General features: G+C 33.0%; 1 protein-coding gene and 1 pseudogene across 2 annotated transcripts; one reads left to right on the forward strand and one right to left on the reverse strand.

Annotated features, from left to right (window-relative positions):
• Positions 1-7,059: 7,059 nt before the first annotated feature.
• Positions 7,060-9,984, forward strand: LOC134255630 (uncharacterized). Of its 2 annotated transcripts, XM_062738150.1 has the most exons (6): positions 7,060-7,127; positions 7,801-7,895; positions 8,006-8,263; positions 8,536-8,631; positions 9,165-9,215; positions 9,826-9,984. In XM_062738150.1, the coding sequence occupies exons 2-6, from the start codon at positions 7,829-7,831 to the stop codon at positions 9,915-9,917; spliced, it is 564 nt and encodes a 187-aa protein (XP_062594134.1). In that variant the 5' UTR covers positions 7,060-7,127; positions 7,801-7,828; the 3' UTR covers positions 9,918-9,984. The 2 variants fall into 2 exon arrangements, with proteins under 2 accessions (XP_062594134.1, XP_062594135.1); XM_062738151.1 differs by lacking the exons at positions 7,060-7,127; positions 9,165-9,215.
• Positions 9,985-10,481: 497 nt separating this feature from the next.
• Positions 10,482-11,821, reverse strand: LOC134255629 (prostaglandin E2 receptor EP4 subtype-like; annotated as a pseudogene).
• Between the last annotated feature and the right edge of the window lie 6,069 nt (positions 11,822-17,890).

The raw sequence follows: 17,890 nt of genomic DNA on the forward strand, positions 1-17,890 counted from the left end.
TGTTTTCTGTTAGATGATTGTCTAAAATGTTTTGTGTTAGATGATTATCATATTAAGGTAGGTCGCGGGTTTGTAGCCTGGTTCCCGAGGCCTTCCGATGTGCACATCGGAAGGCCTCGGGAACCAGGCTAGCGGGTTTGCTTTTGTCATCAATTTTGGTACACAATTTTGGCGATTCGAGCGGTTGTTTTGTGCACATTTGATTATGACGTCAGTTACGTCACAAAGGCAACGTCACGTTGTTTCCCGTTTAATTCTTTGCAAATGACTTAATTGCCATTCTCTGTAACCACTTAAACTTCGTTGCCACGCATGGTCACCGATTTTGATGAAACTTCACCCATGCTTAGTACTTGACACCAGAAACAAATATCCAACAAAATTTCGTTGCTAAGTGTCTCGGTTGCTATGGCAACAGCCGGAAAAGTTTGAAAAATCGAGATTTTCAGCCACTTTAAATCCTGACTGTGGCTTAATAAAAACTAGAAAAAGCAAACAAACCATTCTAACAAAAACATGACACCTTGATGTCACTTATACTGCGAAGAAACTGTTTAGAATATAACTCTAAGTAAGTGGTAACCAAGGGTACATTTGGAATACATTTAAAATGCTGAAATATGCTTAAAAACACTCCATATTCACTAATGGTAGGTGTTACATGCTAAAACTCACTCATTGACTTAAGAAAAACAATGAAAATGTTTGACCTTAAGTATATAAGTATAAGCAATATTATTCTATAAATAACTTTTATGGTTGCCATGGAAACACAGTATAACCATGCAAAACCAGTAACTAAGATTGGGTTAATGCTACTGTTTTGAGGAAAAACATGAAAATTAAAAACTGACAAATATGCATCCTTAGGACCTTGCAACAGCAAAACCATAAGAAAAATTGGGTATAATCGCTACTTTGTAGTGTTACCATGGAAACAAAGTACTAGTGCTTAAAAGTGAATTTTTTTCCGCTGCATTAAGAATTAAATTGCCATTTAATCAAGAAACAAATTAAAGAGCTCAACTGGAATGGTCTTATCTGTTAGAACTGAAGTTAAATATCATATATTGATAAAATTTGATGAATAAAACAACACTGTTGCTATGGTTACCAAGAAGGGAAAATGTTCGATTTTTTTAACTTTATATCAATATTAAATCCTGTGTGCCAACTTCTTGCATCCACTTAGAGATTGGATGATAGTCAAAATTAAAAGTCAAGTTAACTGTTAATAGATATGAATCATAAAAGTTTTGGGAATCTACATTTAAGGGTACGTATCCAAGGAAACAAAATATTTTTCAGGTTTTTAAGCATATATTTTCTGCTTATTTCCATAGCAACGCTCTATTTAAAGAATCTAATCTGAATTTTTTGAAATGGGAAAATTTGGAGCACACCAACATCTTATAAAATTGATCATTAGTTATGAGGAAATGTGCTTTTTTTAAAAGATAGGATCATATTTAAACATACATAGTGTTACTTTGAAGGCTCTCTGGGGCATAAAAACCTTGGCAACCATTGCCAACCAAAATGAAATATCATATTTTTTCTTGGTATGTGTTTCAAGGCTCTTTTTTCTATTATTTGGTAACATTTCATCCTATAATTGCTTTTCATTTTTACAAGTATGACTTCATAAAATTCAATGAATATTTTTTTTTACTTTTGAATACTTTGTTACCATAGTAACGTATGTAATAGTTGATTTACCAAACATGTTTATCATGCATTTGAGATATCTTACCTTTAACTTCTGGAAACAGTCATTAACAATTGTTTGCTTTGCCGCAAATGTTAACTATGGGGCTCTAAACATGTTAAAAAATGCCATTTTTCAAACTTTAAGACATGTTGCCATGGTAACTATAAAACATAGCAACCAATTTTTGTCTGATTTCAGTTCAGGGTATCAATGCCTTTTATCATAGAGAGTTTGGAGAAATTCTGAGACTATGCGTGCCACAGCTCCTATATAAAATTTCAAATCATTACAGAGAATGGCTCTTAAAGTCTGTACGAATTTAAAAGTAGATTTAATTAAAACATAGTGCATGCTTTTGTACGTAAACCTCGTACATGTTTTATAATTAAATTTCAGTCTGAATTCTGGTGTGATTATAGGTAATGTCTTAGGACTAATTAAATACAATACCAAATGAAAGTAATAAATTATATTTGTAGCGTATCTAAACTGCTAAAAGTCAATCAGAATAAATCAGCGTAAAAGTTATGGCTTGCAGAAAGAAATTTATCATGAATACAAAATTGCTTAGCAAGAAACTTGAGGGATTGTATGTGCGCAAGTTATTTGAAACTCAGGGGAACTTGACTTCAAATCAAAGCCGGGGCGAAAATATGCGTATACTTTTCAGGATGGAAATAAATCCTCATCACTAAAATCGAGTTAAATTTAATTACAAGCATTTTTCCTGTTTTCTTTAAAATTATCATTATTAATATTGAATGGGTGTTACGTATTCAAATCTCGTGCACTCGCCTTGTTTTGCTTGCTAATAAATTGTGAAATTCATTTTATTCAAACACCTGGATTTTAAGATTTACAAAACACTGTAAACAATTTACAAGTAAAATTTTTTTCTACATATTTTTTATGATAAAAGCTCAACATGTAAAAGCTAAATGCAAGTGTTTTACATTTTGCGTCTTGAAATTTAATTCAGAAAATTCGAAATTAAAAAAAATGCTTGAGATTTCGAGCCATATACTATAGCTTGCGACTAATATAGAAAGAACATTGCAGGTAACCACCCCCCACCCCCCCCCCCCCCGCCCACTTATTTCCTCATTATAGGGATGTTTTCCTACCGTGATCAAATTTTTGTTTTATGCCTGAAATCCTATTGACCATGCATTTCCTAAAAACACAGGTACTTATATTTTTTTCACTCGCGGTGAACATTGTCGCTGCATGTTAATGTCGCTGCACGAAAATTATTTATGTTCCTTAGTTCTCCTGCCAAACGACTGAGCTTGTTTTTTGATAAACAGGCAAAAACAAGTAACATCATGCTGAAGTGAAATATGTCATTTATTAAAGTAAATGACGGAAAAGTAAAACACAGTTAACAAAATGGGGGTCAGAAAAAGGAGGACTCAAATATAGAGTATTACACATCTTAGTCAAAATATTACACAATCTGACCCCCAGCACCATAATGACATTGTAACATGATGTACATAGGCAAAAGGGGGGTCAACCAGACTAGAATAATAATTCAAACCCTGTAATCTTTCACAAGGTACAATATACATGCATTTTAAGTTGACCCTCTTATAAACATCATAAGTTTGGAAGACATATACAAAATGCTCTAAACTGCTGCCTGTCATCAAAAAAGGTGGGAAAACAAAATAACAAACAGCCAATAACCATATAATCGCGCAGGCATTAAATTGAACACAACTATGTTTCTTTCACCGCCGAGGAAAAACCATATATAAAAAGCAACACTGCTTTATGTTGAAAAATCATATGGAAAACTGCACACCGAAGCAAAATTGCGAGGTACAAAATAAATGTCGGACTCAATCTCAGTAACCTAATACATGAATTTGCCATTTATAACAATGTACAAAAAGTTTACTTGTTCAGTTAGAACGTGCGGTAGAAAATAAGTACTATAAATCTCTTTTAAACCCATTCAAACACTGTCAAAAAAGATGGGTAAATCATAGCAACAAAAATGTCAACCTGAAAGAAATAACAAGCATTGGTGGCAGATGGGGTGGATGGTGGGTTCGAAAAATTCAGCAGTTCAATAAACCATGCTTTCTCTTTTGGTAAACGGATCAATAATGATCACGTGATGGATAAGAGCTTTGCTGATTGGTTGAACCCATATTTAGATGTAGGAAAAGGGGTAAAATTAGTTCAATAAAAGAACCGAATAGCTGCTTAGTATAAATACAGTACAATACAGACATTGTTATATAATAACATAATAAAACAAGAACATGTCACATAAATGAAATTATTTGCAATAATTACTATTTTATACCGTTTATTTGGACTTTGTGATCAGAATATGAATTTCACAATACTAGTGCAAGTAAGTTGCTGGTCATCCTAATACGTCTCCACAATAAATTAAATGATGAATAAAATTAAGTTTTGTATCGTTACTTATTCCATAGGTCAATATATTTATACTAGTACTGACATAACGTCAGGAATTGCTACTCAACGTTGTAACGTCAAAACGACGTCAATATGAATTGTTAACGTGCAGTGTTTAAATATGTTTTTAAAGAATTACATGAAATCCGATGGAAGGAATTATTAATGGTAATTTGCTGACAGAACCTTGGGAAAATACACTTTTTTCGATATAGCAGATCTTTTTTCGATAAAGCAGATCATCAAAACAAATTACGTTGTATTTCTAATTTTCTATCAATGTTTTCTCTCTAAAAATGAAATGTTCTTTTTTTGTTATGATGTATTCTGTCATTTTGATTAAAATCTACCACCGATGACGTCATATGTGTACATCAAGTAACTTTGGAATTGATCGGAAATTGATCATGTCGTGTAAAGAGAATTAGGCTATGACGGTATGATCAAAGATACGTAAATTTGAGTTTAAAAGCAAATATCGTGAATATTTTGTGAAATTTATATGGAGTAATATAATAAAACAGGTATGCTAATTTATATTTATAGATTATATTCTCTTTCGAAGACAGCTATATACGTATCCCGGTCGGCCTTTGACAAAAATAATGGAACAGAACAACAATAAGCTGTATATTTCTAAACATAAAATTTGTACAGATGGAAAATTTGCATCCTAAAATACTTGGAAAGTGCTGCTAGAATCCCGAGTTAAGCATGGTTTTACGAAAAATCTCGGTTCATAGGTAAAAAATTCAAAACATAGGGTAAGGTTTCGTGCGAATGTGTGGAATAATTATTTTACTGACGGGACAGTGGGATTCTAGCAGCACTTTTTAGGCAAAATAGATGCTTTTCAACTACATTATTTACTCAAAAAAATTATTTAACTCCGGGGTATTGTTGTTCTGTTCGCTTTTTTATTAAGGAAAATTTTGCTATTAATAGAAGTCACGTGATGCCGTGGTGGTGTTGCACGTCGTTGCGTTAGACACTCTTTTATCTTTATGCAATAGATAATAATAGTTTACGCTTATCGGAGGTTTTGGTAAATTATCAAGCTAAATTTTCTTTAAAAAGTTTGAATTTCCCGAAAAATGACTTAATATAATATGCTTCCTTAACATACCCGCCCTTTGGTAAATCATCTTTTATGTAGAGATTTAGATCTATTTAGACTTCTCTTGATGTCGGTAAATTGGGTCAAATGTCTACTGCAGGAACCCAGGCCTGATCGATATTCCAAACCAGCTGAAAGAACCACAGGCGCTTGTTTCATACAGTAAGCTTAGTTTTCTACTATATAATAACACAAGGTATCCATCTTTCTCGAGACCAAAAATGTAGGTCACCAATTCAAACTCCTTTTTTATGTATTATCTGCAGCTGGCCACAAAAACCCCACATGTAATGGTTAGCGGAGTCCCCCTTCTTGGACCTTATGTATATTTCCTTACCTCACCCCCTCGCGAACTTTGACACTGGCCATAAAATTACACGCTTCGTCAATCGAAAGAAAAAGTACATCTCTAAACAGCTCAGCACTTCCGGTTTGGCAACCGCGATATAATACACAAGATCTCATTGGTTACGGTACTCTCGGGAGTTTTCGATGCAATTGTATAAGACACATGAGAAGACCGAAATATTATTTTAGCGCAAATTTGAAAATCGATATTGTTCTGAGTTTCTGACAAAATTTTTTGTAAAATGACAATGTTTTGGTAATTTTTAAGAACATTTGATAGTTATTATTTATGCAAAATTATTTTGTTAAGGATCTTCTCTACACCAGTGCAATATGTACCAGTAGCCAATGAGATCTTGTGTATTATATCGCGGTTGCCAAACCAGAAGTGCTGAGCTGTTTAGAGATGTACTTTTTCTTTCGATTGACGAAGCGTGTAATTTTATGGCCAGTGTCAAAGTTCGCGAGGGGGTGAGGTAAGGAAATATACATAAGGTCCAAGAAGGGGGACTCCGCTAACCATTACATGTGGGGTTTTTGTGGCCAGCTGCAGATAATACATAAAAAAGGAGTTTGAATTGGTGACCTACATTTTTGGTCTCGAGAAAGATGGATACCTTGTGTTATTATATAGTAGAAAACTAAGCTTACTGTATGAAACAAGTGCCTGTGGAAAGAACATATATCTTTACTTTATAGTTAATACAAAGCAATTTGGTTTGGACTTTTCAAAATCATTCTTTGGAAGGGGGTCAGCTGTATTGATTCTTTCAAGAGATTTTGATATCGCCGTCATCGCCGTTGTACTTGTAAGTTTTAGGCTAATATTATTTGATGACTAGAATTATAACTTTTGAATACATATTCTTGAACCTAATATTTGTAAAATTATTTAAAGCTAAAGAATCAAGTTACATAAATTATGTGGTGATAACGAACAGTTTTCACAAAAATATATAAAACAATACAAAATAGGAGCGGAGCAAACACGGACCTCCAAAGCATCAGTGGTGGGATCAGCTGTCATGGAAGAGTGAGCATCCCCTGCACATCCCCATCACAACCGCCATGGGCTCCTTGTCATGATCGAAAAAAAATTCATGGACAACTCATTGTGGAAATAATGGCCTAACAATTAATATTTTTTTTAAAAAGTCGATCAGCATTTAACACTCTTATTCAACATCGCAAACTCATTTCAATTTTAGCCTTTTATAAATTTCTTCACCATTCATTTACTTTAAAGTAAGAAGAAACAATGGTACTTTTTTAATGTGAAAATTTAAGAGGGGCGAACGCCTTGTTACCCTTTTGCTATTCGAGGTCGCAACTGGACTATTTACAGCAGTTTGTATTTATGTCATGTCAAAACCATTGTGCAATGCAATTTCTAGGGTTATACAGTCTGGATAAAGTTGTTGACCTCTGACCTTAAGTAACCTAAGAAGGACAGGTTTCAACTAAAGGTTCCAGCTCCTCACTCCTGAACAAAAGCACCGACCTAAACTTTTGAATGTAAGTATACTACTTTATAAAATGTCTGAAAACATAAAATATTGTTTAGTTATCATCATTTGATTCAGCTAGTGTTAAGTTTCCTTGTACCAAACATCCTAAGTTCTGTTATTCATTGAATTAAGTTCGAGTGTGTGCATTAGTTAAAAATTACCTGAACGTGTTTATAGCCCAGATTTAACCCATTGGTAAAGTAAGGTAGGCAACTCACTCACCTGTCGATCTAAATTTGTTTATTCAACATTTAGGTCTAAAAAAAAAATTTATATCTTACCTGGAAAATTGTCACATACATGCATGTAAACAGTTGTAATTCGACAGTAAGTAAAGAAAACATAATTTATTTCACTGGTAAAGTTTTTTTTTTTTTTTTTTGGCAGGCACATAGTATCTCCCCGTTTTTTTTTCCAAGTTAAACATAACTTTTTTATTACTATTGAAATTGTTTACATTGAAAGGCCGATTGTGTGTGAAAAAAAGGGTACTTAAAGAAGTTCGAACCCACAATTAAACCCCAGACCCGCCCCTTACCCCAGCGAAATAGGATTTATATATTTCGGACAAATTTTTCTTTCTTTCTTCCTCTGGCTCCATCTTTCAAAAAAGATGCTAGGGCCCTGTTTTCCAAACTAAAAAAAACATTAATACACAATCCATGATTTTCCATTTCCAGTAATTTGGCAAGCTACCTAACCCTGACGATGTTAAGGAACTATGACTGGTATTATTATGCTGCCTGTCTTTTAGTGTTACTGGATCAACGCACTTGTAAGTGTATTCACAATATTTTACAACTGTACCTCTTGTTTATTACGATTTTAATCTTCTTTATTTACCCAGAATATAGACGTGTAATACACCGTAAGTTATGTTTCCAGATGTTGTGGGTAAGCTCAGTTACTCCTTTACGTTGGTTTTCCACGGACCGGAAGCACCTTACGCTCCTGGCGACACCTACAACACTTCCTGTTATGTGGAAGCTTCCGGTAATGACAGTTTGTCGGATCTGGATGTGTATTTGAATTTCGGCAGTATTACGTATTGTCACAACAACCAAGCGGTACAGACGGGCAGGAATCATAGCTGCGCCGAAGCTACGGTACAGAATAGGACGACGTATTATTTCACACTTCCAGGTGGGCGAATATTAATTTTTTTCATTGATTTTAACCTTAAAAATCTGCATCTGTTCTCAATCCCTCTGTTTTTGAAATGTGGATGATTTTCTTTTAAAATAAATAATTAACCAATAACTATCTATTTTTAAAAAATATAAATTGCGGAAATATAAATATCTTCTGCTACAGGAATAAGAAAAAAAGGAAAGCTTGAAATATACTAGAGAAGTACATTTGTATGTATACAAGTTGTATTTTTTATTATTATTTTTTTTTTTGTAATTTCGTAGACCTAAGAGTCGCTGACAGTGGAACATACTCTTGTAAGATTTCCCATAAGACAGAGGGGGACAAGGTGACCATCAGCCAGAATATAACTGTTAGGGGTGAGTTGTCATACAGTAGCTTAAGAAATCAGTTTACAGTAACTATGTTTTAGCTCCCCCGAAAACCACTTCTCCTACACACAGATTTTTTTTTTAAAATCATTTTAAAAAGAAATTTATGGGTTTTCTTTTATATCGCAAATACCACTTTTTCAAAGCAACAATTTTAGAGAATACTTCTTTTGTTGTTGTTTTTTTTTCAAAACACGTACAGATTTTAGTAGTGTAACAGTAATTTTTAGATGCCTTTTGATGCGCAGATAGACTAAACATGCATGGTATAAAAATCAGGAAATTCTAAGAATACAAACTAGTACAGTGTACATCGACTTTTAACTGAGTTCCTTTTCTATGTTGAAATTTGAAGATATCAATGTTTTGAAATATGTGTGAATTAAAATAGAGAGAAAGAGTGTGTGTGTTAGCACTCATCAGTGGCTGAAGTCAGACTTTCAAAATGTTTTGTCAAGTTTTAATGATTTTGGAAAGTTTAAAGATTTTAACAAGATTTGCTAATTAATTGTCTTTAACAGATCCGTTTGGTATAACAACTCAAAGTGTCCAAGTGACAACGTTAACTCAAGGTAATGAAATGTATTCATTCTCCTTTAATTTCCCTATCATTTATATGTTTTTTCAAAATTTTTATACAATGTACATTGTTTTGTATTCGATAATCAAACATTTTAATAGTATATGATCAGTCATCTTTGACGAAACCGGAAAGGAAAGATATTGTCAGAGAAGTTGATGCTACAAAGATACCAACAATTTTGTTTTAGGTCTACGCTTTGCAATTTTTATCGTCGAATAATACGTTGACTTTGATTGCAAAAACAATTTGTCCTACAGTAATATTTATTGAAATTATTCATTCTAATCCAATCCTTTTTTTATACTCAATAGTGTATCGATTTTTATGTTTATCAAATCATGATCAGGGTAAAAACATCTTTTTTCAAAAAAAAAAATTATCTGGGGCTTTTGGGAGCTTTTTGCAAATTACAGATACCAAATGTTGTGCCTTATACACAGAACGATATTTTTTTTGACACATATTGTAGTTCCTGCAAATATCGTCGTCTATCGCATTACATTTGCCCCAACTAAATTCATTTTATAAGGAACATTAAAAAAGGTGAAATTCCTAAAGCGATAATTATATAAATATTTTTATTTTTGTTTTAATTGCAGATGGCACTGGAGGTTCCACACCAATCCATTCCCAAACATTTTCAGCACTGTTGCTTTTGTTGGCAGTTGTGGCATGTTACTCTAGTGAATGAATATAACCCTATTTAAATCACATGAGAAGAAATCAAACAAGCAAAATAAATCAAAAGTCATTAATTTGATGTTTCTGCGATTAAATATGTACTTAAACTGACTGATGGTTTGAAGAGATTTCGCAAATAGTTCATGCAAATAAAATTAGAAATCATTTTTTTTCCCAAACTCTACATCTCTTTATTAATCCGTGTATGCTGAAAATTGAATGCAATGATACATGTGACTATTTATGTTATGAAAGATGAGTCACCAAGATGGCGCAGGAAATATTGAAATACAGGGAAAATATTGATCATTTAAAAAGATATTGATGATACTCAAAAATATAAACAAAGTTGCTATAGGTTATACTTTGAACGAATTAACTTTCATTATGATTAATTTAATATTTCTATTTTTTCATTTACATTATTTGTTTATAAAAATAGTGCTTTTCATATTGATCTAGAATAATTTCTTAATCAACTTAACAGGCTTTTTACTTCTAAAGCAATTGCGGTGAAAAAAAGTAAAAAGACATCTATAGTAAAAAAAAAACAACGCTTATTTGCTAAATGTATTCATAGCCCTGTTGTACAGGTAGCAATGCTAGAAGCTGGGGTGTGTTCTTTTATGTTCATTTTATTCCCACCAGCACATGCTTCTATATTGAAGATGTTTCCTTGCTTGTGTTTACGACTGTTAATTCTACGAATCAAAGTCACTATCTTGACCAGATTTTCTCTGCGTAGAATGATGTAGATCCATGGGTCCACAATAGAGTTACTGATAGTCAGTCGAACAGCCAGAAGTTCCTCGGGTCCATTCTTAGGACTCCTGGCGCTGGCATTCGTCAACATACGTACCTGTAACATACACGTAATATAACCGACACACAGACCTTAAAATCAACATACCAACCTGTAACATACACGTAATATAACCGACATACAAATCTTAACTCAACATACGAACCTGTAATATACACATAATATCACCTACCTACAAACCTTAACATTAACATACAAACCTTATAATATCAACATACTTGTAACATACAAGGAATATAACCGACATACAAACCTTAACATCAACATAAGAACCTGTAACATACACATAATATAACCGACATACAAACCTTGATACCAAGTAAGAAACCTGTGACGTACATTGAATATCACCAACATAAAAATTAACATCAGGAAAACAATGATGTAAATGTCATTTCTTTTTCTCTTATTGCCAACTGTCGTTAAAACTGGCTTTCAACAAACGGAATAAGTGACAGCTACGTTTAGCACAAACGTTATGAGTAGAATAACAAAGCCAATGATGGAATATATGTACGTGTTAATCCTTTCCTGAGTCCCGTGTTAGCAAAGTCTATAAAACACCAGGACCCGGGGTAAAAGTTCCTGGCGGATCCAATGCCTACAAGATTTAGAGAGGACACGGTGGCGGTGAAAGCCCATATCGCCAGAAGCATGGTGTTAGCTCTCTTTTCCTGGGAATTCCTGTACCATAATGGATACCGAACAGCCAGAAAACGGTCAAAAGACATGGCACTGACGATCAGCGCTGACGACATGAAGGCAAAAGAGAACCAGAACGAACAGTACTCACACAGGGGCTTAGGAAATTCGTAAGTAAATCCAGATATGTAGCGCAACATAACCGCGGGGTAGACTAAGGCAATTCCACACAAGTCTGTAATGGCTAACCCGCACACCAATCTGTAGAAAGGTTTCCATTTATGTTCCCCGGCAGATCGACAGAGAAAAAATATAGCCATGATGTTTCCAAGAACTCCGAAGCCATATTGAAGACTTGGCGGCACTATGCTCTCTGACACGTTTTCTTCTGAAGTGGCGTTTGAATTGTTAACTTTGACGGTTTTATTCAGTATTTGATCACTTTCCATCGCCCTCGATTTGATTTTATCATCAGTTTCCGGAATTCTTTATTACGTGTCTAACATTTCGCTATCCATGTCTGTATTTTTTGTTCTTTTTTCATTTTTTTATTTTTTTAAATTTTTTTTTTTTATTTTTTACTTCTAATTTTGTAGTTGAATCAGGAGTGGTGAATAATGAAAAGGGTATTAATTATTTTGAGATGATTTGCAGACTGTGTGAAGAACCCACAATTCAATCATCTACCGACAAACCGGAGAGCTTTTGTTCGTTCCTGATAATTCCAATCCCTTTTTTTATTTATCAAACTGCCTGTATTTATAAGGATGTAGAACTAAAAGATTTTTTAAAAACTCTTTGGAATATGTTAATCAATACAAGTGACACTACAGTCGGATTTAGACGTTTTTTTTCCTTGTCATGTCTTTTAAGTAATCATTTTGAACTTACCTGGTACATTAATCAGCATAATTTTTTTCTTTAAATTTTTAAATAGAACTTTTGTGCAAATATAGATATCAGTTATTTTAGTTTACTAAACGAATAAGTTAGATGTTCTTTTTTTCTTAGATCTTCTATTGGATTTACGAAGTTTCTCACATTCAGGCTCAAGTCTGAATTTTCCCCAATTACTTTACTTATATTCATTTGGCTCCTCCAACTAACGTCCCGTGAAAAAAAAATTTGCTTGGCTTATATTGTAGATTTAAATAACATTAACGTTTTATATTTCTGGTCTGTTATATGTATATTGTAAGAATGATTCTTAAAAAAAAAACAGGCAAATAGGAAGAATTGTTGCCCCCACTTTCGATGTTTCGGTGGGTTAAATGTCATTTTTATGGCATATTGTGTCAAATATGAACGCCCTTTCATATGTCATTTAGAAAAAAAATCACCGAAATTGATTATTTCAAATAGGTCAAGGGGTCATAAATCAGCATGCACGGAAATATCTTGTCAAACGAAATGCCCAATTCAAAAACTATGAAAGCTATATCTTTTCTCAATCAAAAGTTACAAGGAAAAATTAACATTATTTGAAATTATGTCAAACTTCAAGGACAAGGTCACAAAATCAAAAATCATAGTGCATTTAGAAAAATCTTGTCACAAGCAATTTACAGGTTTAATATGAAGGCCCTATATCTTCTCGTTCAAAAGTTATGAGCTAGGTTAAAGTTTTTGAAAAGTAGGTCAAACTTCGAGGTAAAGGTCACGCGGTAAAAAAAAAAGTGTAATCTATTTAGAAAGATTTTGTCACAGGTAATACACTTGATTAATATGTAAACCCTAGGCTATCTTTTTTCAGTCAAAAGTTATGGCCAATTCAATGTAATGTTTAACTTTCTAAAAGTAGGTCAAACTTCAAGGTCAAGGTCAGGGGGTAAAATAATCATTGTTATTGTATATTTACAGGTAACATGTATGTGTAATATGAAAAACCTTTTTTTTCTTATTCAAAAGATATGACCAGGGTTAGAGTTTTTGTGATTGGCGAACAGAACTACTGACTGACAGTCGAATGAAATTTAATGTTCCCTCGCTTTCGCGAAGGCGGGGGATACTGAGCGGGCAATACGCAGCTTAAAATGCATTAAAATATGATTACCTCTGTAAGAAACCTAAATGTGTATAAGTAAGGTCTTTACTATATATAGGGAAGATTCCAGTTTGTTAAAACCATGGTCCTCGGAGATTGTGGTTCGAATGCAATTATTTTTGGCATACATGTATTTTAATTGTCAAACTTCAAGGTCAAAACCAAATGGTCAAACATCAAAGTAAATTCGGAAAGATATCGCCAGGAGTAATGTACATGTGAAATATGAAAGCCATACATGTATCTCTTCTCATTCAAAAGTTATGACCAAAGGTTAAAATTTTTGTTACAAACGGACACACTGACGGGCGAATGGGATTTTATTTCCTCTCGCGAAAATGTGGGACAATAATGTTGTGAATCTATCTGAAAATTTCCAAAAACATGAAAGGCAAATATATGCCTTGTTGCATTTGTCAATGCAGTTTATGTTCTGTTTATTCAAAGGATTTCGGTTCAAAAGTGTGGTCACTGATTTTTAATATCCTTTGCAGCTTAAGGTTCAAAGAACTTCAAAAGCATCCGTATTATTTACAGATAAGAGTTTTTAATTGCCATCAAGATTGAGCGACAGGACAATCCAACATGGAATCACTCAGAAAATTAACTGCGAAAAAAATTAAAATGGGGAAATGATCCGACTGACAGATATAATCAATTTCATAAGTGTAACAGTTTGATAGTAAAACCACAACTTTTTGTCTTGCTATCACGACTTTTTGCGCTAGCTGGATATTTTCTCTGATATTTCAAAAAATATATTATAAATTATCATAATGAGCGATAATTTTCTAATAACGTTTCTTATAGCTCATCAAAAGAGAAATCAATGCATTTACGCATTTTACGTATATTAATCATCGAAAAAGACTAGAATTTATTGCCTTTGATCATCATAACTTGTGGCTCGAGGAAAGGGACAAGGCCCATATGATATTTGATAACAGGAAAAAATTCAAAAAGCTATATCCAGTTTTTCAAAAATACACGGCTGATTAATACATGTAGATTGGTAGTAATTATATGTTATGGCGGTGTAAAGACGAATAATGACCCCCATCGAATAATGACCGGGGGTCATTTTTCAACGACAAAAAATGACCCCCACCCGTAGAAAAAAATCATCTTTTTGTAGAAAAAGGGTCCTAGGAGGTCATTATTTTATACGTAAGTCCTATAAAATAATGACCCCCATTGAAAAATGACCCCCTTTAAAGTGATACAAAATATACACTCTTTGATATTTTTTTTTACAGCGAAACTAATTTTTACATTTTCTGTAACCAGAAAAATACAAAAAGTCGTATGAAATAATTAAGAGATTCGCGTAGTCTTTCAATGCTAAAATTGTGTTTGAAAAGAGAATCTTTAATTGTCAAGTAAATAAAATTTCTTTTTAATATTCCTCCTTATAATGTTTGCTTAAAGAATGATATTCCACTTGTCTTTAGAAATCAAACCATGCAAAAATCAGGTTTATATACTCTTTAATAGGAAAAATTAAATTTTCCGTTATTTCAACATTTAGCTTATTTAAGTTTGGCAAATCCTATTTGACAATGAAAGAGGAGGAAATTTTTACCCCCCCCCCCCAAAAAAAAAGAACATTACGTTAAATCAAAACAAAAAAAAAATAATAAATGAAAAGCAAAAATATAAATAAAACTCTAGACCTTTCAATAATTCTTCTAGATAAAATATTGAAAAGAAGCTAAGCCTTCACACAAGTACTATCATATCATAATTTACTTTGCCATGATTAAAGCATACTTTAAATGTTGGTGGAGGTATACTTGAGAGTATTGTGGCAAAGTAACAGTTAAAAAATATATCATTATTTTAAATATATATATCTTAAATATATCAATATATATATCTTAAGACAAATATTCTGAATTCATGAACATACAAAAGGTACTGAAACCGAAACAAATTGTTGTGGGTTTTTCACACTTCCAGATTCATTACTGTAGTTAACAATATGCATAAACTTGATACATGCAGAGGCAATGATTTATTATTTGAAGATTAAAGCTCGGTATTCTTTTTTTTTTAGACATTTCCAGCTAAGAGCGTCACGAGCTTGGACTCGTACTCTGTACCTCGATATATAAGGGGCCGTATAAAACTATTTTTAAAAGGGTTATAAAGTTATATTCTAAGTATGGCGTATCTGAACTAAAATGTAAAACACGAGATTAAACAAAGATTAAGATAATATTTGCTATCTTATTCAAAATAAAATCACTGATTTTGAACCCAAATATCATCCCCATATTTCTATAAATATAAGTTAAATTGATTAATTTTTTTATTCCGAGTCTTAAATAAATCAATTATTGTTTTAAGAAGGATAAATAAAACAATTATTGTTTTAAGTGGAAGGATATGGAGATAACGAATCAGAAATTTATTTAATCAGATATCCGGATCAAAGTCCATTAAACAATATACAAAATAAGAGCAGAGCAAACACGGACCTCCGAAACATCAGAGGTGGGATCAGGTGCCATGGAGGAGTGAGCATCCCCTGCCGACCGGTCACACCCGCTGTGTGCTCGTTGTCATGATCAGGAAATAACGGAAAAAATCCGTCGTCAATTTAGTGTATAAACAATGGACTAACAATTGGTATGAAAAACGTCAGTCAGCATTTGACTCAATGATAAATTGTATTTGCTGACAAGGTCATTGTATCGACCATAGAACTTAAGAAATGATGACTTTAAACGAGACTGCTGATATTCTTGGTTCATCAACTTGCTTGTCAATAATTTACCTCGTTTAAGAAATTGTTCATACGTAGAGCATGCTCTTGCGTATCGAATCAACTGAGATATATATACTCCGTATGCAGGTGATGAAGGTATATTGCTGCATTAGTAAGGGAAGTTGATGAAAGAAAAGTTAAAGTCATCACGTTTATCATATAGCTTGGTTGTTAGATTACCATTTAAGTCTCGCATTTCTATGTAACGCGATTGATTTAAATTGTGTTATTCACAGGAAAGTCCTATCTTTATATACAGTAACAAAACAAAGAGAAAGATCACTTTCACTTTAGTTAGTCTAAACTTATGGCAAATACGCCATATTATGACTTTAAATGCTACATACTACGACTTTAAATGCTACATACTACGTTGCTTTATCTAGGAAATTAAACAGTGTTTGGTTTTTTTTTTTTGTTTGTAAATAAATCAAATTTTGACACGGCCCCTTAAAATTTTGAAACAACTGTCAGAGTCAGTGCGCGAGAACGGTCTCGAGATCGCGAAATCTGGAAATGTCTACTTAAAGATATTTTTATGTTTCCACTTGAGACTAGACAGCCTATAAATATCAAGTCACGTAATCTCTTAAACTTGTAAAACATTGAAAGATTACATAATTTAATTGGAAACCCTTATTCAACATGGACGTGTTGATTCTACTACTCGTATTAAGTTTTACTGTTGAAAGAATAGAATGTTTACAAAACCACAGTTTAGACTTGGTTTTGCAACATAATGTCACTGTGAACACCTACGAAGTAGAATACTATATGAACATTTCGAAATACTGTACAGTTAGCCCTGTTTCAAGTTTAGTACGCCATGACATCAAACAGAAACTAGACTCTGGAGTTAAATTAATATATATGCAGCTAAGTTTCATAAACCATACCGGAACTTTGCCAGGAGAAATGGAATCTGATATTTATAAACCATTTTATTGGGAGAGAACAACAGGACGCCATGGACAAGGCTTATTATTTTTGAAGACAGGATTTGAAGTACTTTCGCTTTCAACTTTAACCCTCGGCACAGAAACCATGGATATAAAATTACAGGAAGATCCAATAGGATGCTTATTACAGAGGAATATCAAAGAGATAGAACATAATATCAGGCGAATTCTTTTAAATGATTTCCAGGAAATTTCATCAGACGGGTCTGGTGGTAGTTTGAATGACAACGAACATGTTTGCAACATACACATTAAAAATGTTACGGGTCGGGCTGTTTACTACCACATGTGTTGTTATAAAACCGCAGAAGGTGGCATTGAATGTAAGGAATTGGTAAAGGATATATGGATACAAATTTTATTTTACTGTATATGGCTTATGTACATTATAGCAATTATGTTTTGTCCATATCTTATACCAAAATCTTTTTACAATATCAAGTATCAACCTCTTGCTTACAATGTGAAATTTGCTGAAAAAGAAAAAGAAACAATCAAAATCTTGAAAAAATATAATCCAAGGAAAACAGATTATTTAGATATCAATAACTTGTCATCGATGAAGAAATTGAAAAAACAAATAACCGAGATAAGGAGAAATGAGCCAAAATTACTCCAAATTTCAGAACTTTGGTTACGCGTGGAACCTCATCGTATCATTCCACCAAACGAGGTTCCTGTTGGTATTCTGGACTCTAACTATAACTCATTATTCCGTTGTAAAATCCGACATACGAGATCTTTT

This window comes from Saccostrea cucullata, unplaced genomic scaffold (genome assembly GCF_032062105.1).
Source record: "Saccostrea cucullata isolate Sc308-1 unplaced genomic scaffold, CSIRO_AGI_Scuc_v1 ctg3288, whole genome shotgun sequence".
NCBI classification, from domain to species: domain Eukaryota; kingdom Metazoa; phylum Mollusca; class Bivalvia; order Ostreida; family Ostreidae; genus Saccostrea; species Saccostrea cuccullata.